Genomic DNA, 17,021 nt, shown 5'->3' on the forward strand with positions numbered 1-17,021 from the left:
TGAAAATAAATTGGTAAAAGTTTTTTTTTTTTAAATAAAATAATTTTAAAATTGTGATGTGACTGTGTGATGTAGTGATATATTTGATGACATATATAAAATAACAATAAATTGTGGTACCTAGGTGTGATTGACTGACTATTACTTAGGTAATTACTGAGAATAATATAACGATGAAATGAAAATAAAAAAATAAGGTTAAAAATAAAATAGGGAAGTGTGATTATATTTAAAACAAAATTCAATACCAAACTATCTATATCAAAGTCAGAAATTTAGATCTCAGGTAAAATTAGCCTAAATATCAAGAAACGGGCTATAGTTTATGGTTTCATTCATCCCAAAGGGATTAACTGAGCCCATACGAAAAGTCCATTCGCATTCCCTTTTTAAGAGTTCTCGAGTGAGATCTCCTTTTCTGATATTCATTGATACCTTATCAAGACCAAATGCTTTCAGGTCTTTATATGATCCTTGATGTTGTAAGTGGAAATGCCGGGCTACCGTAGTGATTTTCTTGAATTTTTGTAAATCACTAGAAGCATGTTTGATATTTCCTATATGTTCTAGTATTCTTTGTTTGAGTGGCCTTGTTGTCATTCCTATATAATGTTTTTTACAGGTGCATTCAAGACAGTATATTACTGCGTTGGTATTGCAGTTTATATATTGTCTGATCTTGTGTTTCTTGCCAAATCGATCAAAAACCTCAATCCTCTTTGTCATATTGGGACAGGCTTTACACTGACCACATGGGAAAAACCCTGTAGTACCTGGTTTCCTTTTGTTCTCTGTAGTAAAATGGCTATGTACAAGCATATCTTTCAAGTTTTGTGCCCTACGCCAACTTATTTGGACTGTTGGGTCCAGATGTTTGTTAAGATCTGGATCATTCATTAGTATGTCCCAGTGTCTTTGTAAAATTGTTCTCAAAAGTCGCCATTCCTCGCAATAGTTTCCAATAAAGCGTATTTTATTCGTTGCTTTTTCCGGATCTTCTTGCCTATTGGATGGAAAAATCAAAGTGTCTCTATTAATTCTAGAGGCAGTATGTCGTGCTGTTTTGATTGATTTTTTGCTATATCCTCTACATATTAATCTTTGTGCCAAAAGATCACTTTGCATGTTGAATTGTTGATCATTGGAACAGTTTCTCCTCAGCCTCATAAATTCACCCTTCGGAATGTTTGAGATAGTGGGTGGAAAGTGGCAACTATTGTGATGTAGAAGGCTGTTAGTTGAGGTTGGTTTTCTATAGAGGTCAGACATTAAATTTCCCTTAGAATCAATCCGTAATCTGAGATCCAGAAACGTAATGCTTTCTTGGCTGATTTCATACGTAAATTTCATGTTAAGCTTATTATCATTCAGCTTTACCATGAACTCATGAAATTTGTCTACTGTACCATCCCAAATAATGAGAATATCGTCAATATATCTAGTCCACAAAGGTACACACGACGTGTACTCCTCGTTCTCTTCACAGAAGACATGCGTGTGCTCCCACCACCCCAAAAAAAGGTTAGCATATGTGGGAGCACACATATGCTAACCTTGCAGAAATAACTTGTTGTTAAACACGAAATAGTTGTTATATAATATAAATTCAAGAAGTTCTATCAGTAATTTGTGAAATTCTGAGGGGCCTTCCATATCTAGATAGAATTTGATTGCTTCTATACCCTGAAGATGATGGATGCTGGTATACAAGGATTCTACATCGATGCTGGCTAGCACCTGTCCTTTTTCCAGTCTTACTCCATCAATCTTCCTCAGTACATCTCGTGTGTCTTGAGCATAAGAGGGCAGTGAGGTCACATGATGTCGTAAATGTGTGTCAACAAAAATGCTGGCTTGCTCAGGCAGCCCTCCTATGCCTGACACTATGGGTCTTCCTGGGGGTTCCTGTTGGTTCTTATGTACCTTTGGAATTAAATAAAACGTCGGTACTTTCGGATGGGAGACTTGTAGGAATTCATATTCATGTTTAGAGATAATGTCCATGGTCTTGGCCTTATCAATTTTTTTGTACAGAATATGAAAATTCTCAGTAGGATTAAACAATAGATGTTTATAACATCCTTTATCTCCTAATTGCCTGTATGCCTCTTTGAGATAAAGATCAGTGGGCCAAATCACGACATTCCCACCCTTAGATGGTTTTATAAGGACATTAGGCCAATTTTTAATTTCTTTTAATGCTTGTGATTCTTCAGCATTGAGATTTTTTTCTTCTCTATGCCAAAGTTCTTTGTTTTTATTAATAACAAGGTCATCCAAATCTCGTGATACCAGATCTAAGAATACTTTTACCTCTGGGCAATTTGTATTCTGGGGGTAAAAAGATGATTTTCTTTTACAGATCGGTCTCTTCCTTGTGGAAAACTGAGGTACTTCTGGAGTGTATATAGGGATTTCAAGTTCCTCCAAAATTGCCAAGGCTGCAATTTCTTCTTGAGTGTTAAATGAGAGTATGTTAGTGTTGGCAGAGTTTTGAATTAGCCATTCGTCAGTTCCAATTGGCTCTTCATTGTCATTAGAATGCATTTGAGAGAGGGCACTATTAGCATTAGTCACTTCCTGACTTACTTCTTTATTATTGGAGAATAATTTTGTTAAGCGGAGTTTCCTACAGAACAGATGTAAATCCTTTTCCCATTTGAAACGATCGAAGGAGCTAGTTGGTGAAAATGATAACCCTTTCTGTAATACAGAAATGTGATCTCTAGTAAGTTGTATATTAGATAGATTAATTATTTGCGATTTGTTAAATCCCTCTATTGTCTCCTGTTGATCTTCTGGGATTGCCTTTGTGGCATTGGAGTGTTACATGTTTTTTCTTCCCTTACTCTTCTTCCCCCTCTTAATCGGTTTTCTCTTGGTTGTCTGAATCTTGGCTTTGGTCCTCGGGGATTGTCTAAAAAAGAAGTAGAAGGATGAAGATTCACATGATTGATGGCGTTAGGTTCTTCTGTTTCTTCAATGGAAGTATCAGCCTCTGAAGAGGTATAATAGGAATTGAAAGATGTTGTTGGATTTTTCCTCGTTACTTTCTGATTCCACTTAAAAATAGTTCCATTAGTGAAATCACGCTTATCTCTCATAAATTTGTATTTTTTTCGATCAATAATATTCTGCTCATATTCCTCCAAATCCGCCTTAGTCTTTTCAAAGCATTTTTGGAAGTGTTGGTCCTTTTCCCATATCTCTAATTTTTTGCTTATTGTCTCAATTTGTTTGTCACACTCCTCAAGAATCAATAAATCATGTTTCACCAAGATTGTCATTAATTCTTGAGAACATTTGTGAAGACTAGCTTCCCATTCATTCTGAAGGCCAGGTGTTATTAATTGAAAGGCCGGAAAAATCTTAGGTCTAAGTCCCCTTGGTGACATTTTTTGTTTAATGTAATTTTCTAGTGTAGTGGCATCCCAGTGTGTTCTGCTTCTTTTTTGTAACAATTGTTTATGAGATTTAAAGTCTTGTTCCCAAGTATCATTAGGGACAGTGTCCTGTACCCTATCAGGGAATAGATCCTCTAATTCCTCTGCTGTATGTCGTTTGCTAATCAATTCATTCCTCAGATTAAAGTTAGCCATTTAGTTCCTAAAATAATATGTGTATGTTGTTATCCACCAGTATTCAGAGATTATTAATAATATTTTGATTATTTATTTATTATTATTTATTGTTTTTATATTAATCTATTATTTATTACACTGTTATTCCGTGCTAACCAGTCATAGAAAATGGAATTACCCAAATAGTATTGTCATACAGGAAAAAGGGGAGTTGGAAGAACTATGATTGCACAGGAAATAAACAGTTTATAAGATGATTTAATTATAACTATGTTGTAATTAGATACACATATCTAGGTGTGTTTCAAAACTGGAGGTGCTTGTATACCAGCATCCATCATCTTCAGGGTATAGAAGCAATCAAATTCTATCTAGATATGGAAGGCCCCTCAGAATTTCACAAATTACTGATAAAACTTCTTGAATTTATATTATATAACTATTTCGTGTTTAACAACAAGTTCTTTCTGCAAATACGGGGCACGGCGATGGGAGCAGCGTGTGCTCCCACATATGCTAACCTTTTTTGGGGGTGGTGGGAGCACACGCATGTCTTCTGTGAAAAGAACGAGGAGTACACGTCGTGTGTACCTTTGTGGACTAGATATATTGACGATATTCTCGTTATTTGGGATGGTACAGTAGACAAATTTCATGAGTTCATGGTAAAGCTGAATGATAAGCTTAACATGAAATTTACGTATGAAATCAGCCAAGAAAGCATTACGTTTCTGGATCTCAGATTACGGATTGATTCTAAGGGAAATTTAATGTCTGACCTCTATAGAAAACCAACCTCAACCAACAGCCTTCTACATCACAATAGTTGCCACTTTCCACCCACTATCTCAAACATTCCGAAGGGTGAATTTATGAGGCTGAGGAGAAACTGTTCCAATGATCAACAATTCAACATGCAAAGTGATCTTTTGGCACAAAGATTAATATGTAGAGGATATAGCAAAAAATCAATCAAAACAGCACGACATACTGCCTCTAGAATTAATAGAGACACTTTGATTTTTCCATCCAATAGGCAAGAAGATCCGGAAAAAGCAACGAATAAAATACGCTTTATTGGAAACTATTGCGAGGAATGGCGACTTTTGAGAACAATTTTACAAAGACACTGGGACATACTAATGAATGATCCAGATCTTAACAAACATCTGGACCCAACAGTCCAAATAAGTTGGCGTAGGGCACAAAACTTGAAAGATATGCTTGTACATAGCCATTTTACTACAGAGAACAAAAGGAAACCAGGTATTACAGGGTTTTTCCCATGTGGTCAGTGTAAAGCCTGTCCCAATATGACAAAGAGGATTGAGGTTTTTGATCGATTTGGCAAGAAACACAAGATCAGACAATATATAAACTGCAATACCAACGCAGTAATATACTGTCTTGAATGCACCTGTAAAAAACATTATATAGGAATGACAACAAGGCCACTCAAACAAAGAATACTAGAACATATAGGAAATATCAAACATGCTTCTAGTGATTTACAAAAATTCAAGAAAATCACTACGGTAGCCCGGCATTTCCACTTACAACATCAAGGATCATATAAAGACCTGAAAGCATTTGGTCTTGATAAGGTATCAATGAATATCAGAAAAGGAGATCTCACTCGAGAACTCTTAAAAAGGGAATGCGAATGGACTTTTCGTATGGGCTCAGTTAATCCCTTTGGGATGAATGAAACCATAAACTATAGCCCGTTTCTTGATATTTAGGCTAATTTTACCTGAGATCTAAATTTCTGACTTTGATATAGATAGTTTGGTATTGAATTTTGTTTTAAATATAATCACTCTTCCCTATTTTATTTTTAACCTTATTTTTTTATTTTCATTTCATCGTTATATTATTCTCAGTAATTACCTAAGTAATAGTCAGTCAATCACACCTAGGTACCACAATTTATTGTTATTTTATATATGTCATCAAATATATCACTACATCACACAGTCACATCACAATTTTAAAATTATTTTATTTAAAAAAAAAAACTTTTACCAATTTATTTTCACAATTTTGCATTCTGTTTATAGAATGCTCTTAACACTATTTCATAATTTATATTTTTGATAGTCATTATATCATATCGCAATTTCACTAACAGTATAATAATTATACTTATTAGGAATATTTAATTATTTTTGACCACCATATTCACTTATTAGCACCATTTTCACTATTGCTAGAATCACCTTATAATCATTGAGCAACTTAACGCATGATGGCAATACAGGGAGCTGTATTCCCACAAATGTTCTATTATTAATATTTAAATATACGGATCTGCAGGAATATGTATAATAGCCTTTTATATATCTCAAACATCAGTAAACAATATAAAATGTAGCATACTGCACACCTAAAGATAGTTTATGGGGCAATGATTCCATTACAAGGGTCTGTATTAGTAACAGTGGATTTTGAATAAAGATTTCTATTGTTATAGAATAATATGGATCTAGCTGACACTATTCAGCTGTGGATCATTATCTTTATTGATTATTAGGATTCTAAAAATTGGATAGTTTTGTATAATTGTATACAGCTTTTAATACTATGTGTTTATGTAACATCGTTTTTTCAGTTTGTAATGTCATATATAGTGGGTTATATCTGTTTGTCATAACAATTGTTCTATATATAAGTTTGGGCGACAGAAGGAAAGCTTGCCATAGATTAGCAGCGCAGTTCAAACAACTGACAATTCAGGCCAGTTCCTTGATTAAGAGACAGACGATACCAGCCGGACAATATATATTGCTTCCTCCCCTTTATTCAAAACCATATGCGCATTGGTGGATTAAGCTGCCAATATTAAATAGCAACCTATCATCTTACAGCCGGCGCTATGTATACCCGGCATGCACATGACAGCAATGTGCTTCCTTTGATAAAGCCCGGCGAAATGCGCGTCGGACAGCCTGCTGGTGGGCTCCTTAGTGCGCACTCTGGACCCCTGCACCACGGACGATCATATAGAAGGGAGACACTGATGATAGGTACTTCCTTCCATTTTTTCTTGCTCTCTCATTATAGCAAGCTGCCTGGATTCCCTGCGCTGCTGATTGGCAACAGGGATACAGGTTAGACTGGGCTGTAACAGCAGAAGCAGCTTTCTAATTTCTGGTGCCAGTTCCTGGGACTCTCATTCCCTGTCCTCTAATATTTAAGACAGGCAACAGCAGATCCTGGGCATATAAGTACACCACTCTATATCTACACCTATGTCAGGAAAATTGTTTAGTACCATATGTACTCTCCCAGATTGAAATAGAGGGACGCCTCTTAAAACCACCATATTATATATATAGGTGGTACCCGTGGTGTTCAGCATTTTAATATTGTGGTATTACTATACCAATTTCATGTTCTATGTATTAGTTTTTATTATTTCGCCTTTTGTTTTCTTTTGTGTATTTATATGTTAATTGTGATATCTGTCTTATTCCTACGTTATTTGTATATCTACAGTACAGGTGGATCCACTATATATCAGAACATCTTATTCTAGATAGCAGCTAATTGTACCATCATTAACATATGTTATGTTACAAGGTTGAGGTAGTTCTATCTTATGAACTAATCTACTGGTCCTGGTAGATCATTGAGGGACTACTTATACTACACATACCATATGTTTGGTTTCTGTGACTATTGAAATATTGCATTTTGATACGTGCACTGTCCAGGGCAGTACTTTGATGAATTGTCTATGCTAATTGCGTATATTATCAGGAATATCTATAGCTATACCTCCAGCATTGCATAACAAGCTCAGATACAGTGGATCACTGTTATAAGATAGTGTATTATACACAATCAATGGTTATATATATCTTTTCATGCTGTTCATGTCTATATAGGTGGATTCTGAGTGTTCATGTTTGATTTTAAAGATATCAATAAACTTGAGTTTTAATATTATCATCAATAATTCCAGATTCACTAACATCAGTAATATATGGTGGATTGTCTGCTGAGATCTTATTGTAATTTTCTTATGTGATAATGACCTCCTCGTAGGTGTCATCTGTTTGTCTAATCGACCATCAATATATTTGTAGCTATCAACATAGTACAGGAGTGTGCCCTGATAGGAGTCTTTTCTCTCTCTCCCTTTTTACCATGACTATTTATACTCCTGGGATGCACCTCCAGTTTTGAAACACACCTAGATATGTGTATCTAATTACAACATAGTTATAATTAAATCATCTTATAAACTGTTTATTTCCTGTGCAATCATAGTTCTTCCAACTCCCCTTTTTCCTGTATGAAAATATCTCTGATGAAAGGTTGCCTAATTTTAGTACTGAGATAGCAGGAAAACATAATTGAGCCAACATTGAGGGCAACTGAATTGGTCATGTTTTATATAGCCTGTATCTAGATATTCAGTAACAGATTAAATAAAAAAAATGCCCCAAAACACCACCATATAAAAAGAAATATACAAAATGGATTGCATTGAATTTAGGAATAAAAAAAACTCTGTAAAGGGTCCTGTATCTCATTCACTGCAGAGTCAATGAGACACAGGAGCCTGTAAGGTTTATGAATAGATTATGAATGATCCAACATGGAATCTAGTAAAACATCATAAAAGAATCTTCCCACATAGGCATGTGATAAGTAATGGCTCCAATTCATAATATGACATACACTATTTCCCCCAATGAATGATATACTGCATATCCATGCCCCAAATCCTGCTATACAGCGTAATGCCCCAATTAACTATATCACACCTGTGCCCCAGTGGCAAAACTGAGTAGTGCAAAATTATGCTTTCCCCCCCACTTACCTTGTTGCAATGAGTGCCTGTGCGCGGTGTCCCCTCCAATGCAGCTTTTCCCCCACATGCACCCATGTGCCTCAAATGCCCTCAGCATTTTCTGTCACATGCCCCCCCCAGCAGTATGTTCCCCACATGCCCCATATATCCCAGTTTCTCTCTTACAGCAGCATTTTCCCCACATGTCCTCTAGGGGGCAGCCAGGTCGGCTCGAGATAGGGAAGGTGCATGCCACAGAAAGTGGGAGGGCAGGTGGGTGTAATTAAAACGATTGCATAATTGTCACAATGCCATTGTGAATGGGGGGGCCTGGATCATGCAGCTCAGTACGAATCATGTCTTCGGCAGGCCACTTCCCTTTGGTAGCAGTCGGCTCTGAGAGACTTACCCACTCTTCCAGGTGGCTGGGAGTTCCACACGATTTTTGGGTGCCTCCCAGACAGTCTGGGAGGGTAAGCAAATGTGTCCCAAATGCTCCTAGTGTCTCTGACATGCCCTCTTTACATCAGTGTGTTTTTCTCCCTACTACATATCATTACACAGCTCAGCACGCAGCATTCATATTCCTCCATGCTGTTACATAACTAGCTTCCCCAGTCCGCGCCCCCATGCTGGAGTCTCAGATGTGACTGAAGGAGTGCTGCCTGCAGTAGGGATGGCCATCAGTGGGGTGTCCATCGATGGTTACCATCGATGGGCCCAGTGATAATCAATGGCACACAAACCATCTATGGTTTGCACCCCCGCGATGTCCACCGCTGCCGAGGGATGCCGCACAGCGGGCCAATCAAAAATGGGTTGGGACGGGGCTTAGCGGGCGCCAGGGCTAAGCTCCATCCTGTACAAAGAATTTTTTTCTAAATAATCAGCTCACAGCCATCCATCAATGGCAAAACTAGTTGACATCGGTCAATAACCATCGATATTTTGAAAACATTGATGGTCAATAGCCATCCGTACCCTGCAGTTACCATGATGCCGGCTACACCCAGCACGGCAATGCCAGCTGCCCGTCCCACTCCCTCAGCACCCAGTCGCCCTCCCACAGAACCCAGGTACAGGAGCACAGACTCTGGAGAGAAAGCTACTTCTGGCGTCACTCACCACCACAAGGGGTTCGCCTTATCTGCTGCAATGGGAGTGATGCCTAGGACTCTCCATGTGTACTCCCGGCTCATTCCACAGACCCACAACACATAAGAACGCAGGCCGCACACATGGCTTGGGGACCAGCCTGCTTGAGACAGATTAGCTGAGCCCTGCCCATTAACCTCCGGCAGCTACCTCCCACTGTCGCTCACTGTAATATCAGAGCTCATTCTATAAAATGCTATTCATTATGTTACATAAAATCCCCACTTTAGATTATGCCACATAGTAACCCTGGTTTAGATTATGTATGCCACACATTTCTCCAAGGTCAAATATGCCACAGTGTCCCCCAGTTTATATTATGCACACTGTGCCCCAAACTATATTATGTCATACTCACATGGCCACTCTAAACTTCTTTGGTGGAGTCCCGTGGCTTGCCGTGGGAATACATTGTCAGGTAAGGGAAATTAAACATCGGGGGGTTAATTTTCAGGGGAATATGTCCATTTTTAAGATTACAAGAGAAAAAGAAATAAGCAAAAGAACACTAGAAGCAGAGTTCCTATAAGAGTACCGTTACAATTACATATTGACTTCCTCTTCCCTTTTTGTTTTAGACTTATCCACCATCAAGTCATTCCTCTCAATGTTCTCAGTCTGTTAGACTAATGCCTTTGTCAAGGACTGGCCTGAGAAATGAGGAAATCAGCATATCAAATACTGATCTAAATTCAAATACCTTTACTAAATCGAGAGCTGATCGAGAACTCTGTGGACATAACACCCATAGGACATCAATGGACAATTCAGAAGATGTTTTGTTTTCTAAAGATCTCATTCAGATTAGCTGTACTAGTTTCAGTTCTGAAAGTACTCATGGCCTGATGAATGATCTCCCATCAAGAATCTCACAGCAGAGCATTAGAACTGGTCCTGGAAGAACAGAAAGTGTGGAGGAGTCAGAGGATGTTGATAGTGCTGGACTACAGAGTAGCTGCAAAACTGTAGTGCCTGAGTTGTATGTTAATGACAAGACACAAATAAGTAGTCCTACTGAATCAGGGACTACCTTGCAATGTGTACAGGTACTGATGCAAAAGAACTGTGAAGTAATCATGAGAAACACACATAGTGAAAATGAAGAACATGTGCCAGATCTAATTGGTGAGACAGAGAAGGAGAAACAAGACATAAGCTCATCATATAGAAATGCTGCAGAAATTGTGAAGACTCCTGAAGCAATAAATGAAGATACCAGTAAAAGAAATGAGCCCATAAAAAGTGGCATATCAAAAATACCCAGACTAGGTTCAGTACCTCTTGTACATATCACCTTCTCTAAGCAGGGAGAAGAAAAAAGAGGAAAAGAACAGATTTTTTCAATAAGGAAGACACACCTGATGTCTCTACCTCACATCAACAACCATAGTTTCAACATACATGCTCAGAAAGAAAATAAAAAGACTAAGAAAAACAAAAAAAGAAGCATGTCTGCTCCAGATTGTGCCACAAAGCAACAAAGACCTCTTTCCATCAGCAAAATAACCCATGGCAAGGTTTTTCCACTGCCTGCCTTGGTATTTTCTTCTGTACCATCATCTTCAAAAGTGTCAAACAAGTTCACCCACACAGATCCAAGCAGTATTAATAGAAGTAGGCAACGTTCACAAACCCAGTCATCCCTCTACACATCAAAAAGATCAAACTCATTAGTGAACACTCCCAAGCCTCCTAGGGCAAAGACTTCCCTGGATTTCCAAGAATTAGAGTACTGCGATATGTTTGCCGAAATAAAATCCCAAGACAGTGGTCCAGTGATAAGCCAAATGTTTGCAACCCCAGTTTATGCTAATACTTCAAAGTCTTACAGAGAAGCCAACTCTGCTTCATCTACTAGAAGTTGTTCCTCTAAAGGTATTCGTGCAAGTTCTTCTCGGGATAGCAGTGCAAGAGGTTCAAAAAGGCCAAATTCAAAACTCAAAAAAAAGCCTTCTGCAACAAGCCATTGCCGCAAAAATTCGTTGACAAAGCAATTGGTTACAGAGGATGTTGAAAAGAGTGCAGAGAAAAGTGTCATAATTTCTGTCATGGACTGTGAAATCAAAACCATAAAACAAGATGTGATGTTTAGTAGTAACGATATAGATCTTCAGTTGAATGGGATCACAGACCCTATCCAAAACTTTTCATGTTTATCTATAATAAAAGAAGCCACTATAGAAAATTCGCTCACTACTAATGGGGCTGCCAATATAATCAAGAGGTTTAGAGAGCTGGAGGAAAGTCCTAATAATGTAGAGTCTATTAAACCTAAACTTTTGAGTCACTCTCTCTCCACGGAGACCAATAAAACAGAAGGTGTTCAATATAGAATATGGCCAACCAACAGCCATAAGCAAAATGAGGATAGTCCTAATGTCCAAGATCCCAATATAGGAAGTCTAATGCAATCACTCGTGGAACTCAGTGCTGCTACTGAGCTACCGTCAAGGGCAGTTTCACAATCCCAGCAAGAAGCAGCTTCGGAGCACGTGACTTACAATAAAACATTTTGGAGGGAAATCTTAATTGAGAACAGTGTAAATGTAAACAATTCAGAACAACAGAATTCAAACTCCCAGTCACACAAAAGCATGGACAGCTATGCTGATAGTGAACGGCTAACTGATGAACTCATCTCACATCTGGAAAAAAATCTAGTATTTCTTGATGAGTCCAGCAATACAAAAACTTTGGAGAGTCGAAGAGGGAAAGATGATCAAAGTTTCAACTTTCAAGACCAACAGGTACAATACATTGCAATAGAAGTCAGAGGTTTTAAGAAAAACTGTTTTGTTTTTTAGTATAAATGATGGATTTAGAAATAAGAATGTTTAAGGTTTAGTTTGTATATAAGTTTGCAGAACACATCAATAATCAAATTATAAAATGTTGCTTTTAAAGTGAACCTTTACCAAACTGGTTTCACACTAAACATTTATCCAAAAAGGTTTTATTTGGAGTCATTTTTAGCTTTCTAGTTTCAGCTCCCTTGTGTCGTTGTCATGATTTGCTAAAATAGGTGTGGAGATACTGAGCAATCGTTCTAGTGATTAACAGCATTTTGCTACGTCTACCGGCCATGAGTTATATTAAAAGTACAATCTAAAATCAATCCAGACCATCGTTAAAAAATGGCCTGCTACGTAAAGGTGGAAAAAAAGCATGTGTGTTTGACTTATTTTATATTTTGTGCTATCCAGTCTTTTTATAGTATCCTATTGTAAAATACATTTTGAGCTTTACTAACCTTATAAGCACAATACTGATATTTATCCAATTCTTTTGCACATCTCCCAGGACCTGACTGTAAGCAGGTATAAGATGTTACTTACTTTCTCGCATTATATAAAATGGATTATAACATGCCGTGTCTTACTAGCACTTGTAAAACTGTATGATCCATCATGTGCCACCACAATATTATACACTATAATAAAATATAGGTGGTCATGGAGCTCAGTAAGCTTAAAACCAGGAACCCCATGATAGGCTGCAAGTATAAGGGGTATATTTACTAAAGTGAGAGTTTTTAGAATTGGAGATATTGCCCATAGCAACCAGATTCTAGCTATTATCTTCTAGAAGGTGCTCGTTAAATGTTAAGTTAAATCTAATTGGTTGCTATGGGCAACATCTCCAATTCTAAACTCACTTAGTAAATATACCCCTAAGAATCTAGAGCATTATGGAGCATAAAGTGGCAGGGGTCGGTGTTGGATAATGGCCATAGGGTAAAAATAGCAGGTTTCTTACAATAAAATAAGCTCCTATAGAAAGGATGGATAAGGTTTCTCTGCACTCAAGATTTTTTTCCTTAAGTGCTAGCAAACCATTGGGTACTTCAGGATAATATTTTTGTTAAGCAAGATGAACACCCAAAATTATTTGACGTGAACCTGTCATCAATAGTCATTGGAGGTAGAAGTTTTTTGGCTGAATGTATGTATAATATATTTAATAGCTTTAAGGTGGGTACACATTAGACTTTATGGACACTGCTGTATACGCTGCTAATCTGTCAATGTGATGAACGACTTCATGCATTTGGCTGCTGCTTGTGAACAACATATTGTGCAGTGATTCACCAGGTCGTGCAGTGTGTACGTACCGCACACTATGTCGTCTGTCGCATCGTGGGTTGGCTGGGTATACAGGTCGTCTACTGTGTACCCAGCATAAGACTAAAATAAAATAAATAAAAAAACAACTTGATGGAGATAAAGTGAACAGAGATAAGGTACCAACCAATCAGCTCCTGTCATGTCACAGGCTGTGTTGAAAAATGACAGTTAGGAGCTGGTTGGTTGGTACTTTATCTCAGTTCACTTTATCTCCATCCAAGTATTATAACATAGACCCCCAGGTCTGAGCAATTTCTATCATCATCATGTATCCACTGTGTTTAGTGTAGCATGATTCAGATGGTAACAGGGTAAGATGATTCTAAAGGCTTCAGCCAGAATAATGTGTTACTTAATGATTTCTCTAGTCTTGCAACCAATTGACTTCAGTGAACCTACAGAAATGAGCCAATGGTGCATTCTCCTACAGTGCAACCAGTGGTTGCCCCAGAAAAAATTGCAACAGAATCCCTTCAATACTATGAGAAATTATATGCAGCTTCCCTAGAGGAATGGGTATGAAATACCGCCGGCCGCATGGCCGGCGGTTCGATTCTCATCAGCGGCAGCCAGACAGGAGCAGAGTGCGACGCAGCGGCAGCCCGACAGCGCTGGAAATCCTGATCGTAAGTATCCACTAACCTAACCCCCCTAACCCTCCTTAGGGGTGCCTAACCCTAACTTCCCCCCCAAGTGCCTAACCCTAACCACCCCCTTCCCCGCTACCTAAACCTAAGTCCTCCGGGGGGGTACCTAACCCTAAGTCCCCCCCTGGGGTGCCTAACCCTAACCCTCCCTCCCCCTAGCCTAACCCTCCCGGGGGGGTGCCTAACCCTAAGTCCCCCCCGGGAGCCCTAAACCTAACCCTTCCCCCCCCCCCCGCGCGGCTGTCCGCTCGCGGCGCCCGGCATCATTACGATCGTGATGCCGGGCGCCGGTCTCCAAGCATCACTACGATCGTGATGCCGGGCGCCGGTCTCCCGGCGTCGGGGAAATACACCTAGACCCCCGGCATGTCACCCATGCCGGGATAAGACAGTCGGGAAGCCGGCTGCAGGTATTTAGGCTGTCGGCTTCCCGATTGCTTCCCTCCCTGGATGCCGCTAACTTAGGCATTGCCTTTTTACAACAAGCTGGGCTGCAGTGACTCATTGCTGAGGAGCAATCCCATCTTATTGCCTTGGTAACTGAGGAGGAGGTTCAGATAGTTATTAAGTCACTCCCTGTAGGGAATACACAGAGTCCTGATGGGTTTGGGGCAGACTACTATAAATTACTACTTTCTCACGTTATCCCTCATTTAGTCACTCTTTACAATTCTATTATTTCAGGAAACAAAGCCCCACCAGACTTTAATACGGCCCACATTATAGTGCTCCCCAGCCCTAGCGAGATCCTACCCTGGTTGCATCTTACCGTCCAATTTCACTCCTCAGGGCGTAAACATTTTCTCTAAGTTGCTGGCCCAATGCCTACAACCAATCTTGGCTGGACTCATTCATCCGGCCCAAAAGGGATTTATTAAAGGTAGACTGTTTATAATATCAGGACTCTAGTTACAGCTATGACCAAGACCCACCAAACCAGAGATACAAAGTCTATAGTGGTCAGTTGTGATGCAGATAAGGCATTCGGCAGAGTTTACTGGCAACATCTGATCCGCATCTTTCATTTCCAAGACTTTGGCCCAGAATTCACTCATATTTTTCAGCCATTTTATGATTCCCCAACTGCCTGCTTACCTGTCGACGCATTGAACACTAGTTATTTTGTACTGCATATGGGGACTAGAAAAGGATGCCAATTGTCATCATTATTATTAAATTTGGTCCTAGAGCCCCTGATTAGGTATTTCGATAAGCTGTCCGGTTGGCATGGAATTTCTGTGGCTAACCATGAAATTAAAAAGTTTCTGCTTTCGCTGACGATCTTCTGCTATATTTCAGTAACCCCAAACAAGCTATTCCTTTAATTTTAGACAAATTATGAGATTTCACACTCTTGGCAGGTTTTTAGGTGAACACTACAAAACCAGAAGTCTTAGCATTTTTCTCTGAAGCTCGACAAGGCTGGGGAGACACTTTTCCCTTTAAATGGGCACTATCAGAGTTAAAATATTTGGGTATTACGAGGCCAATTATCGTTAGCTGCAGAGCAAATATCCGCATTTAACCATTCTGCTCTTCCCTTATTTACAAGTAATGAGCTATTTAAACAAAACATTGCAGTTACTGACTAATAGTGATAAGCAGTGTAAATTGGATGGTGCACTACACCTCCGACCTCGGAATCCTTTTTCTTACTCCCAAATATACATATACGTCCCACCTTAGATTTTAATGCGATTTCTGGAGGACTGGCCAAATGGAATAACACTTTTCCAGATTTCGACCTACCCCAAATGGTCAAAGCCACAGAACAATTAAATAAAAAAATTTCATTCCCACTTCCTATGCAGAAATTAATTATAAAATATTACATAAGGCCTACTATACTCCCAAACTAAAAATTTTGATAGCAATTCGAGTTATCAGATTGACCTTCAAATGCGGTTCACCAGACGCTGACATTTATCACTGCCTCTGGTCCTGCCCTAGGGTTGCTGAATTTTGGGATATGGTACATCAATATATTGAAGACATCTTACGTATTAGTGTCCCTATGTCACCTAACTGGGTATTCTGGAGCATATTCACCTCAGAAGCAACACACAATATCGAAAGGTATCAGATTACTTTTAACAAAAATATCTAGTGCCGCAAAACAATGATCCTATCACAGTGGATCAACCCAACAACCCTTACACTGACCTTATTATTCCCCGACTTTCCTATTTATTCACTATGGACTGGATGACGTCTATTAATCAGGAAAGATTAGCTGACAGGTTTTTCTCCGTCTGGCTACCCTATATTCAGAATGTCACCGGAACTAAAGTTAACACTTTGCCGTAGCTTCCAATTAACGACTTGGTACAATATGACTATTGGATGGAGGTGCACCTTTTTAGTTTTTCAGCGTCGGACACACCCCTCAGTAACCTTCTAACAGAGCCGTAACTAGACTTTTTGGTGCCCTGTGCCAGAGAGCGCATTGGCGCCCCCCCCCATTTTTTAAATAGGGACATAAGATAGTGCACCTGAAAAAGGGCCATGGCCTCATGGGGATGGGCCAAGGAAGAGATAAGGGAGACCAGGAGATGCTAGGGATAAAAGAGGAGGAAGCTACAAACGAGAATGATAAACAGCAAAATTGACAGGCCCAAACAGCACCCCCTGCCCTGCGGTGCCCTGTGCATGGAACAGGTCGCACTACCCTAGTTACGGCCCGGCCTTCTAAGTTAACAGTATGTCTCATTGA

General features: G+C 39.2%; 1 protein-coding gene across 1 annotated transcript in view; it reads left to right on the forward strand.

Moving 5' to 3' along the window:
- The window catches only part of MAP3K19 (mitogen-activated protein kinase kinase kinase 19), a 66,305-nt gene that overhangs the window by 38,078 nt on the left and 11,206 nt on the right, over nt 1-17,021 (forward strand). The window contains exon 11 of the mRNA XM_088472271.1: nt 10,116-12,284. Coding sequence (XP_088328397.1) covers nt 10,116-12,284 — 2,169 coding nt within the window. The remainder of the gene's footprint in view (nt 1-10,115; nt 12,285-17,021) is intronic.

The sequence above is a fragment of the Taudactylus pleione genome, unplaced genomic scaffold (genome assembly GCF_031769625.1).
Source record: "Taudactylus pleione unplaced genomic scaffold, aTauple2 ptg000122l, whole genome shotgun sequence".
Taxonomy (NCBI): Eukaryota; Metazoa; Chordata; class Amphibia; order Anura; family Myobatrachidae; genus Taudactylus; species Taudactylus pleione.